Source organism: Apium graveolens, chromosome 2 (genome assembly GCF_009905375.1).
Source record: "Apium graveolens cultivar Ventura chromosome 2, ASM990537v1, whole genome shotgun sequence".
Classification (NCBI taxonomy): domain Eukaryota; kingdom Viridiplantae; phylum Streptophyta; class Magnoliopsida; order Apiales; family Apiaceae; genus Apium; species Apium graveolens.
The window spans coordinates 217340851-217352126 of record NC_133648.1 but is presented as its reverse complement, the minus strand read 5'-3'; the positions used below and the strand labels follow the sequence as shown (position 1 = coordinate 217352126).

Below are 11276 nucleotides of genomic sequence, written 5' to 3'. Positions count from 1 at the left end.
GTCAATTTCTTTTTATAAGATTTTGACACGTATCCCAGATATACCCGGGAACTGCAATTTTGTCCCAAAATTGAATTTAACGAAATAAGTTGCGATTAAAACAACCTCCGAAAAATTACGAAAACAGCGCAAAAATATTATAAATATCCCGAAATAAATAAAAATATAAATTTCAAAATTTTTAAACAATTTTTAAGGTACATTTTATACCCGCTTTTTAACCAATAACGAAACAACGCGCGGGTAAAACAATTTCCGAAAATTTCCAAAATAATTTTAAAATTCTCAGAATAATACGAACTTAATAAAGTATAAGTTTCATAATTTTTAAAGATTTCCATAATTAAATATGGATTTTAGCATTTAACACACTCAAAAAATCATTTAAAAATGAATAATTAACGAAATATTGATTTCTCAATTTTATAAAGTCCTAAAAATAATTATTGAAATTATAAAATTACAAAACCAATTTTAAAGATAACCCAAATATTTATGGAATTAAAATTACCATAAAATCACGTTTTGCAAGCGAAATAAAATCATATAACTCGCCAATAAATCACATAATTTCAATCCCACATATTAACAAATCATAAATAATTAAATAACAATTAGTAACTGCTGCCAAAATCAATACACATCTTTTATTTATTTACTTAAACTTTTATTACACTTCCAAATATTAGAAATAAAATAAAAATACACGAGTCGTTATAGTAGCTGCGATGCCGGAAGAGGCAACAGGAAGAACTACTTTTCCAATACTATGTAGTTTAAAACAAAGAGTATTCCATAGGAAAGTTTTTCCACATCCTCCACTGCCGTATACAAAAAAATACCTCCTTTGCCATTTTCAACGCTGTCAATAATAAAAGCGTAGGCATGAAGCTGCTCTTTATTAAGTGATTTATAAAGTTTGTCATATTCATCATGCTCGTGTTCCTTGTTGTAAGAAAGTTCATCAGACAGTAATCTGTTATCGAGTCCATGCATAAAGCTGTCATCTGGAAAATGCATCAAGTTGTAATCTTTAAGACTTTTGCCAACATCGTTAAAGATTTTTTCAATTTCTGCAATGTATTTATAAATCAGAATTAATGAAAATATTAACAGGTTAAATGTATCGTATAACTTTAAAGATGAATTTTGTTGAATTATAACCAATTTAGAAGATACCTGCCAAACAAAAATTCTGAATATCTGATTGATTAAGATGCAGTTCATTGTTGTTGGTTATCCGTCTTCTGATCAACAGAATATCCTCAGACATGGATTCCTAATGTTTCTCCCATAATTTTAAAGGGTCAACAACCTGATTGTTTGATAATATATGCACAAATAACTGCCCGAGTTGACGTGGCATTGCATGAACTGCATTTTCTGACATAGCAACATCCCACTGTCTATCGTCCTTTAGAAGTCCAAGTGCGTCACACGCTTCTTAAAACAAATTATGAACAAATTCATTAACAGTCTTGAGATCTTGGTATGATGTGGAACCTGTGATGTGCATGAGTAACATCCTTAAAAAATGTTTCACCAGAATGCGAGTGAACGTCTGATAATCGACCAAATACATGACCATGTTCCCGTGCCTTCCATTAACATAAGTCTGCCTTCCAAGTAAAATATGTTGGAAATTCTTCATAAGTGTATTGTCTTTCCTCTGGGAAACTTTTATTTACTTCAAACCAGCCTTCAAGTTTGGTAAACCGAATTTTGGCTCTTTCAGCAACATCTCCAAGATCATCGTGTGGCTTAAACGAAACACATTTCTCATCTTCCATGTGTACAGGTAGGCGCTCAACAGAAGGGAAACAATGGTGTATGTCAAAACCTAGCAATCTCCAAGCTGCTTCCGACGCACATATATAACGACCATCAAGGAAATTTTTGATCTCATCCATTGACTTTGCTTTGGTAGTCATTTCATCCGGTGTATTTTTTTTATTTTTCTTTCTAAGAAGCATTGTGACAGTATCATGACCTTTCAAGCAGTATTTAAAAAGATATTTCAAAGATCGTGAGGAGTTACAGACCTCGAGATTTATATGACAATGAAAGCGCAACAATAAATCTCTATTGTATGGTACAACATACTGGTTGTCAAGAAGAATTCCTTTCTTCAAAACACTTGCTTCAGTCCGCCTTCTACGATACACAGGAAATCCACAATCATGGAAGAAAGTGTTTGCGTTATACCTTTAAGCAGAGAAAAAAGAATAAATTAAGCGATGCTTGTTTCCGCGTATATGATAAATTACAGTATTCAATTAAAATTTAAAATCCTTGCTTGGATTCCTATATTTTTAACACACACTTACTTTTTAGGAAAATGACGTCCACACTTTCCTTTCACCATACACGGAGAATAAGAAAAATCTTTACCACATGGTCCATGTATCATATGCGCTTTAACTACGTTGTAGCTGATAGGATCCATATTTTTGTCTGGTATTTCGGCAGATATCAACTGATCAATCTGTTGCACATTTTGTGGTCTGCTTTGCGGGTGTAACCATATTAACATATGATAATGAGGAAGTCCATGCTTTTGGAACTCAATAACATGCATAACTGATATTAAAAATAAAAAAAATAAAAAAACAAACGTGTTAAATGCATAAAAGACTATTGTTCAATTTAAATTTGTTTAGGAATAATGAGTGTGTGTCATGCAAACTTAAAAACTCATGCCAAACCTCCAATGCATTTCCCGAAGTAGTTCTTTTTCTTTATAAGGTCTAGGAGTTGATCAAGTTTCAACTTAAACACTCTAGCTATCACATCGGGTTTGTTAACTACATCCATTCCGGGAAGATATTCCATCATTATTTTAATTTTCGGCCATTGAGTGTTACATGTCATTGTCAAGAATAATGATGGATGTCCAATCGTACGACAAATAGGCAAAGAATCTTTGAAATACTGGTTCATGTACCGTTGAGAACCTGTATGGGTTGCTGGTAATATGACATTCTTACCAATATTTCCAGGATTTGTATCACCTTTAGTAAGAGAATCACGAATAGACCTGTACAAATCTGAACGAATGGTGCTTTGGTGGTTTCTAATCCAGTCCAATCTGTACTGTTCTACTGCAGCAAATACGTCGACAACAAATTGTTGCCAAAGACGACCACCAAGATGTAGATTCATTCCTAAAATAGCATAAATAGTATAACGTATGAGATAAAAAGTTTCCTGGATTTAACATGAATAAAAATGTAACGGATAATACCTTCATCAGGACGTATCATAAGCTTATAGGAATAGTATTCCCTCATTGTGACAGTAGTTCGGTGTCTGGTTTCATCAGGATGTTGATCATTAACCGCTTCAGCAGGCACGTTCTGCTTCTTGTTCTTCAACGGTATATTGAGATGGAATCCATCATCACCATACGGAAAAAGTAACGGATACTGCAGAGACATGAAGTGCTTGCATGTTTCAAAAACTCTCTTAAGAAATTTTTGCTTTGTCTCAACTACAATGTCTCTGAATGGACATGTATCATCACTGTCACCAACAATTAACTCAGCTACTTCATTGGATGGTCCAACCTAATTTTTTCTGCCGGATGCAGATTTTGAAGATACCAGAATCAAACTAAAATCATCTGTATCCGGAATATTAAGGCGATCACGTGCATAACGGAATCCTTCAAAGAGCTTATTATTCTCATCCAACATCTTTAACAGTCCTTCGACGATCTCTGGATCAAGACAATCAGATCCAGGGACCGCGTCCATCCGATTCTGTATTTCATTGTCAGTGTCATACACATATAGCTGAGCAAACTTTGGTGATTGTCCTTCCTTTGGTTTAAGACTTCCAATAAGATGATAATTTTGACCATTCAGCTTAAAACAATACGGAACTCCTCCATTGTTGATTTTACGATCTATTTTACCTCCAAGTGAGGTAAATTGAAATAAGGAGTTGTATGTCCTTATATTTTTCAAGAAATGAGCAGTCTTTTCAGATCCAGAAAGCAAATAGTAGAGGAAAGGAGGAGGACGTTCTTTAGTAAGTTCAACCTGACCATTTTTGCAGTAAATTGAGAATGTAGGTGGACTGTTTTTATTTGATTTGTTGTTCCTCTCTTCATTCCACATCCTTGCTTTACATTTTCCACATATTTTTGATGGTGGTCCAAGATCCATGTATCCTTTCCAAAAATCTGTAAAAATATTTAAAAAGGTTAGTATATGTTTTCGTCAATTTCTTTCTACAAAATGGATAGGTGAATTAATTGAATTTCCATATACCTAAATCCTCATCTATATATTCATTGTTACAGTCTGATGAATATTCTCCTTGGCTTTCAGTAGCATCAAGTTCATCATCTGTAAAAACATTCAGGATGTAAAATTATCAACATTCATCTTTCATGGATGTTTCCCAAATTATCCGAAGAATATTCAATCTGTGAATGTGACATTACCAGTTACGTATTGCTCATATTCCGGCATATCTTCCAGTACCACATCACTTGGATTATTGAAAGCATCCATCAGATTTAATCTGCTTGCAGAGGTTCCTTCTGTACCAAACATTCACTTCGAGAAAAATTTCCGAAAAACAAAAATCATGCTAGAATAAATGCCTTTAAAAATAAAAAGATATTCAGACATAACTAACCTTCATTATGGGGAAACCATTCTGCAGACAATTTTTAAATTTAACAATATCAATATAAAAACAATGAAAGAACTACAGATAAAATATTAATATATTAATATTGAACACGACCTGGTAGTGGAATACCAAGATCCTCAGTCTCTGGAATTGTAATTGATATTGTATTTCGTCGTTCTCTTTTCTTAGCCATGGTAGAATTTTCAGTTTTGCGAGCATCAATCTGCGCCTTTTTGTCTTTACTGTGTAACTTTGACGAGGATTTTAAATTCTTACCAAAATGAACCGGATCGTTCTTATTTAAGTTTGGATTATTGCTTGGTATTATCCTAGATGCAGGGAGCTCAAACATACTGTGTTTCTTAGCCATTGTTGGCCTATTCTGTAATATTCGAGCTACTGGACTTTGTTGCAAGGCTTGACAAACATGAATTGAAAAAGTTAAATGTACTACTACTAATTATCCGAAAGTTATAAAGTTTTTGAAAATTAATAGTTATACCTGAAGACGCTGACTGTTTAGGACTATATGGATTAGCCGATGAGTTTATGTGTGTCAATCCAGATTGAGGTGTTAAATCAAATAAATTGAGCCTTCATTGTAATGCAAGATTACTTGCATGACGTTGAAAACCTAACATACGAATATTGTCAAACATGCGTGAACGGGCAAGATATATGTTGGCAAAAAAAATGCAAGTGAATGGAATACTATATTTACCATTTTTAATTGATGTTGAAACATTGGGGTCTGCATTCTCATCAAGTGAACGTTGACTGAACAATTTAGATTGTTCAGAAGATTGAAGAGTTTTTGTACTCAAAGATGAAAAATATGCTCAAAATGTTTTGTTAGTTTGATTTGTGAATTAATCTAGGTTAGTTGCATTAATACGTTTAAAAAATGGCAGACCTTTAGGAGCGGACGAAGGAGACAATGGTCCAGGACATATCCGCTTATGACCTATTGTAAACAAATTTGCTCATAAACTATTGTAATTCCGGATTAGTTGCAGTACTATCTTTTAAAAAATGCATACCTTTAGGCGCTGAAGAAGGAGACAATGGGCCAGGACAGAACCGCTTATGACCTATAAATGTGAGGAAAGATCATTTGCTTAAATTAAAATTTTAAACGTCTGCATCGTCAATCTTACCTGATGACGATTCATGGCTGACATGTCGTTCCTTTAGAGAATGTGTCAACTGAGTTGTTACAGAGCCGTATATTAAACTTGATGAATCATGGTTATTTTGTGACTGAGAATTCTTATTGGCATGCAAATTTTTTTCATCCAAGCCTGTAAAAAACATTGATCATAATGTTGTGTATTTTACAGTCTATAGAAACAACAACGCAATACCCAAGCCTTTAGATAAAAACGTTTGAGACAACTGGATTTGATTTTTTTAATACCTAGAAAAACAGAACATGGCTTAGATCATTAAGGTGAATACGCTTAAAAGATATACATAACACATACCTAAACCAGAAGACCGTGACTGTGAATTCATATTGGCAGGGAAAAAGCATTCATCCAAGACTACAAAATGTTTTTGATAATAATGCAGGCTAGGTTTACATGCTAGTGAAACAAACAAAAAATACCCAAACCTTTTGATGCAGACGTTTGAGACATCTGGCCAAGAGGTTGTCTTTTATTACCTACCAAAACAAAACATGAATTAGATCATTAAGATGACTACGCTTAAAAGATACACATTACACATACCTAAACCGGAAAATAGTGACTGTGAATTCTTATTGGCATGCAAAAATCGTTAATCTAAGCCTACAAATAATATTGATCATAATGCAGTATATTTTACATGCTATCTTGAAACAAATAAAAAATACCCAAACCTTTCGATGAAGACGTTTGAGACAACTGGCCAAGAGGTTGTCTTTTATTACCTACCAAACAAAACATGAATTAGATCATTAAGATTACTATGCTTAAAAGACATATATAAAAACATACCTAAATCAGAAGAACCATTAATATTGTGATTGTGTTTCTCAAGAACCGTAGAATCATTAGCAGAGTTTTCTTTACCAACTGAATATATAAACATCTGTCCGGTTCTTTTTCTCCTACTACCTACATCAGTTCATGCCATTAACAATTTCAAAATACGTGATCGAAATCCTGGTAACGAAGAAGGAGATAAAACAGTATCATTAGATGCATATAAAGTGTTACCTTTCTGTGAAGAAGAAGGAGACAAAGGACCATTGTTAGGCCATTTCTGTGCATTCAGACTATTTTCTTCATTCATGGCAAGAAGGAGATGGCAAGAAGGAGATCAAATTCGTGTAACTTTTTTCTTGTTAACTGAGATGTTGATTGTATACATTTGAATTCAAATTTTTAAGATTACAATTGATTGAAACATTTAATTAATTTGAATTTAAAATTTACTTCATTTGAGGAGTAATGATAGGCTTCATAACAATATTTGATCTGATATTCCAAATATAAATATGGGTTTTATCCATGAAGTTGGACTATCCAACTTTTAACCAAAAAGTGTGTAAAAATAGTTAAGATGGGTCACCCATTTAAAGTTGGACTATCCATAATATAAGTGATTTTACCAAAATAGCCAAAATCTAGTTTAACTTTTTTTAGGAGGAGGATATTTGGTGTAATTTGTTTTTTTCTTTGCTAGCAAATTTTAGGAATATATTGATACAACAAGTTTATTAGTAATAAATCAAATATTATTTTCAAAATTGCTTTTTGTATTTTTGTACTCCCGCCGTCCCAATTTATCTGCCCTGTTTGACTTCTTGCGATCAAATTGACCCAATTTTGACTGGAAATTTCATATAATATATAATCGAAAAAAGTATAAAAATTATATCATTAAAAAGTACACGTAATCTACTTTAATATGTATTCTTCGGTTTTTCAAACTAATGAAAGATTGATGTTTAATTTGCGGTCAAAGTTGAGTCAATTTAACCACAAAAAGTCAAACATGACAGATTAATTGGGACGGAGGGAGTAATTTACATTGTTATTATAAGAGCCCCACTAGGTTTGATAAAATCAAAGCAGTAGTGTTTGAGGTTTATTCTTCCAACAACAATAAATAAGATAACTGAATGAAATTTTGTGGAACTATCTATTCCACGCTTTGATGGTCATTACGACCACTGAAGCATGTTAATGGAGAATTTTCTTCAATGTAAGAAATACTGGGGGATTAATAGAGACAAACTTTATCGAGTCAGAAGGTAATAATGATGCAACACAAACAGAAGCACAAAGAAATACATGAAAGATATAGAGGTTAAGAACTACCTCTTCCAAGCCATAGATTGAACAAACTGGAAAAAAGATGAAGGAAGTGGTGGGGTTAAAAGGGCACATCCACAAGCTCTCTGTAGAGAGTTTGAAAACCTTGAGATGAAATCTGAAGAAGGTGTTTGTGATTACCTTTCAAGAGGTTTGGAAGTGGTAAACAAGATGGGAAGTCATGGTGAAAAGATGCAAGAAGTCGTGGTGGTGGAAAAAATTCCTAGATAATTGAATGAATAGTTTATTCTATCGAGGGGTTTAAAGACATTGATAAACTCTCCATTACTGAATTGTAAAGTTCTCTCATTGTTCCTCAACAGAAATTTCAAACCATGCACTCAAAATAACTATAGAAGAGAGAGGTAGTGCAAGAGGACGAGGTCAAAGTGCTTCTAGAGGAGTGAAAAAGTTAAGGCTCGCCTATGAAATGCTATAAGTGTCACAAGCTTGGACACTTTCAATATGAGTGTCCAGGCTTGGACAAGTAAGCCAGCTATACTGAATTACAAGGAGGATCAATGTTGCTAATCTCATATGACGAAATAAATAATGCTCGAAAGCAAGATGTCTATCACATTTACGCTATGGATATATAAGCTACAAATGATTAAAGACACTTTAGTTCAAGAAGATGGTACATTCGCTAGATACCTCAGTTTAAGAATCAGTTAATAGTGTGTACTCATTGCATGGTCGGGAAGCAGCCTCGAGACCCAATTTCAAATAAAAGCAATTGGAGGGAAACAGAGAAGCTCCAACTTATTTATGCGGATCTCTGCAGACTAATTTATCAAATCTCAAATAGCAAAAAGAGGTACATCATATGCTTCATTGATGATTTTACTAGATATGCATGGACATATTTTTGGATGAAAAATCATAGACATTTAGCATGTTTAAACGTTGAAGATTTTTGTTGAGAAAAAAGTAGGAGAATCTATCAAATATTTAAGAACAAATAGAGGAGGATAATTCACATCAACTAAATTTAATGAATTTTGCATGGAGAATCGTATTAAAAGGGAATTAACTGATGCATATACTACACAACAAAATAGAGTAGCTGAAAGAAAAAAATTGAACAGTGATGAACACAGTTCCATGTATGCTATCTGAAAAGGAATTCCCAAGACCTTCTGGGAAGAGGCAGTAAGCTGGACAATATATGTTCTAAATCGGAGTCCTGCATTGGCATTAAGAAATCACACACCAGAGGAAGGTTGGAGCGGAGATAAACCATCAGTTGAGCATTTTAGAGTTTTTGGGTTGTGCCTGATGTAAAAAAATATTAGATGCAGAGAGTTTTCTTTGTGTGCTACTCGGAGTTTGTGATGAGACTAAGGCATATAGACTCATAATCTAGTTGCCAAGAAGATTCCAATTAGCATGGATGTAGTACTTAAGGAAGATCATGGAATTAGGATTCGAGGTATCAACAACATTTAGCAGGTAATTTGGAATGTGATGATGAAAATGGCAGCGATGTAATCGATACCGAAAATATTGAGGATGTATAAAGGGAAGAAGGTGTCACTGAATAACCAGTTGGTGGTTCTTCGAATTATAAAACATGACGAGTTATAAGGCCTGAAGGTTGGATGAGAGATAATGTAAGTGGTGAAGGATTTTCAGATGAGGAAGGTACATATTCTCAATTTGCTATATCTTTTAGTAGATCGCATATTTTTTGAACAAGTAGTAAAGCATAACAACCGGAAGATAACTATGGATGCAAAAATAAAGGCCATGAAAAAATAATACCTGTGAACTCACTGATCTTCTTTCATATGCAAAGAAGATTGGTGTAAAGTGGGTTTATAATACTAAGCTCAATGAGAAAGAATAAGTGGACAAATATGAGGCACGCTTGGTGGCAAAGAGGTATGTGCAATAAGAAGGGATTGATTACACTGAAGTGTTTGCATCACTTGCGAGGATGGATATAGTAAGAATGATTATTGTTTTAGCAGCTCAAAAAGGATGGTCTCTCTATCAATTTGATGTAAAACATGTTTTCCTATATGGGAAAGTGAGAGGAGAAGTGTGCGATGGAACAACCTAGAGGTTATGAGATGAAGGATCATCCTCATAAAGTATATAAGTTGAAGAAAACTCTTTACGGATTGAAACAAGCTCCACGAGCGTATTGATTAACATTATTTAAGCGAAGGGTTCGAGAAATGTCACAATGAGCATACTTTGTTCACTAAAACAAAGGAGGGAGGTAATATTATCATTGTTAGTTTATACATAGATGAATTAATATTTACCGGCAATGTTGAATTGCTGTTAAGAGGTTCAAGATGTAGAACAACAACAATAACTCGGTTCGTAATCCCATTGTTCTAGGTTGTAAATTGTTTAAAGATGAAAATGGGGTCGGAGTCGATGAGACTTTGTTCAAGCAAATTTTAGGATGCCTAATGTATTTTACAGCTACGAGGCCATATTTGATGTTTATAGTTTTCTTAATCAGAAGGTACATGGCTAAACCAACTGAGTTGTAAATATTGGAAGCTAAAAGAATACTGAGTTATTTGAAAGAAACTAACGGACTTAGAATTTTCTATAAAAAGGGAGGGAAATGTGACGATTTTTTTGGTTATATAGATAACGACTATGTGAAAGGAATATGTCCTAAGTCCAATCATGTATTAGGATTTAGGAATAACTTTTATGTAATCTGTTTTGATTTCATTGATATTAATAAAGACTTGTTTTGTTTTTATTACGGGCTTTATCTATTTAAGTGTTTAAATAAGATATACCATAGTTTAGAGTAAAGCTTTTTATGGATTATGATGAGATCATAATAGTGAGACCTAAAAAGATAATAACTCTGAACTTAAATAGTTCCTGGTCGTAGGATTACTAACTGGTAATTAATAATCCGCAAAGATCGGTACATACTATGCTTGCTTCATTATGAAGGATGTATGTTCTCATAGACATTTATGTGGTGACACTATAGCTAGTATGTAGGTGCTTATTATGGAATAAGTTCACTGAACATGACTCGCACAGCTGAACAACTGATGGAGTTCACTCACGTGTCAGCAGTTGTTCACTTAGTGATAGTTGTACAAGTATCCTTAGACTTGAGGTCATCATAGTCATCTTGTGTACACTGAACTATGCTTTGGTTTAGTTCTTAGTCTCCAGGGACAATTATTAGGGCTCTTCTGGGTATAGGAATTTGTACACGAAGATAGTGTATGATCAATAAAGGATCTACCCCTTCCAGTGAAGGAAGCGAATGTTCAAGGCTGATCCACTTATGCTAGTTCAGGAATCTCTGGCCAGAGTAAATGAAATTAGAAAGGA

General features: G+C 33.8%; 1 protein-coding gene across 1 annotated transcript; it reads right to left on the bottom strand.

The window, feature by feature from the left end:
* Positions 1 to 753: 753 nt before the first annotated feature.
* Positions 754 to 6924, bottom strand: LOC141696851 (uncharacterized). The gene is made up of 18 exons (XM_074500982.1): positions 6849 to 6924; positions 6627 to 6746; positions 6509 to 6559; positions 6260 to 6310; positions 6129 to 6188; positions 5802 to 5945; positions 5685 to 5735; positions 4774 to 5061; positions 4648 to 4668; positions 4451 to 4549; positions 4275 to 4352; positions 3603 to 4186; positions 3245 to 3425; positions 2706 to 3164; positions 2328 to 2580; positions 1689 to 2205; positions 1316 to 1414; positions 754 to 1179 (listed from the first exon to the last, which is right to left on the bottom strand). The coding sequence occupies exons 1-18, from the start codon at positions 6922 to 6924 to the stop codon at positions 754 to 756; spliced, it is 3558 nt and encodes a 1185-aa protein (XP_074357083.1).
* Positions 6925 to 11276: the final 4352 nt, after the last annotated feature.

Bases quoted from the DNA above. Each gene is read 5' to 3' on its own strand.
- LOC141696851 (XM_074500982.1), bottom strand. From the start codon at position 6,924: ATGAATGAAGAAAATAGTCTGAATGCACAGAAATGGCCTAACAATGGT. The intron at 5,946-6,128 runs GTATGTGTTATG...TGTTTTTTACAG, and splicing joins GTCACGGTCTTCTGGTTTAG to GCTTGGATGAAAAAAATTTG. The intron at 5,736-5,801 runs GTAAGATTGACG...TCACATTTATAG, and splicing joins CAGCCATGAATCGTCATCAG to GTCATAAGCGGTTCTGTCCT.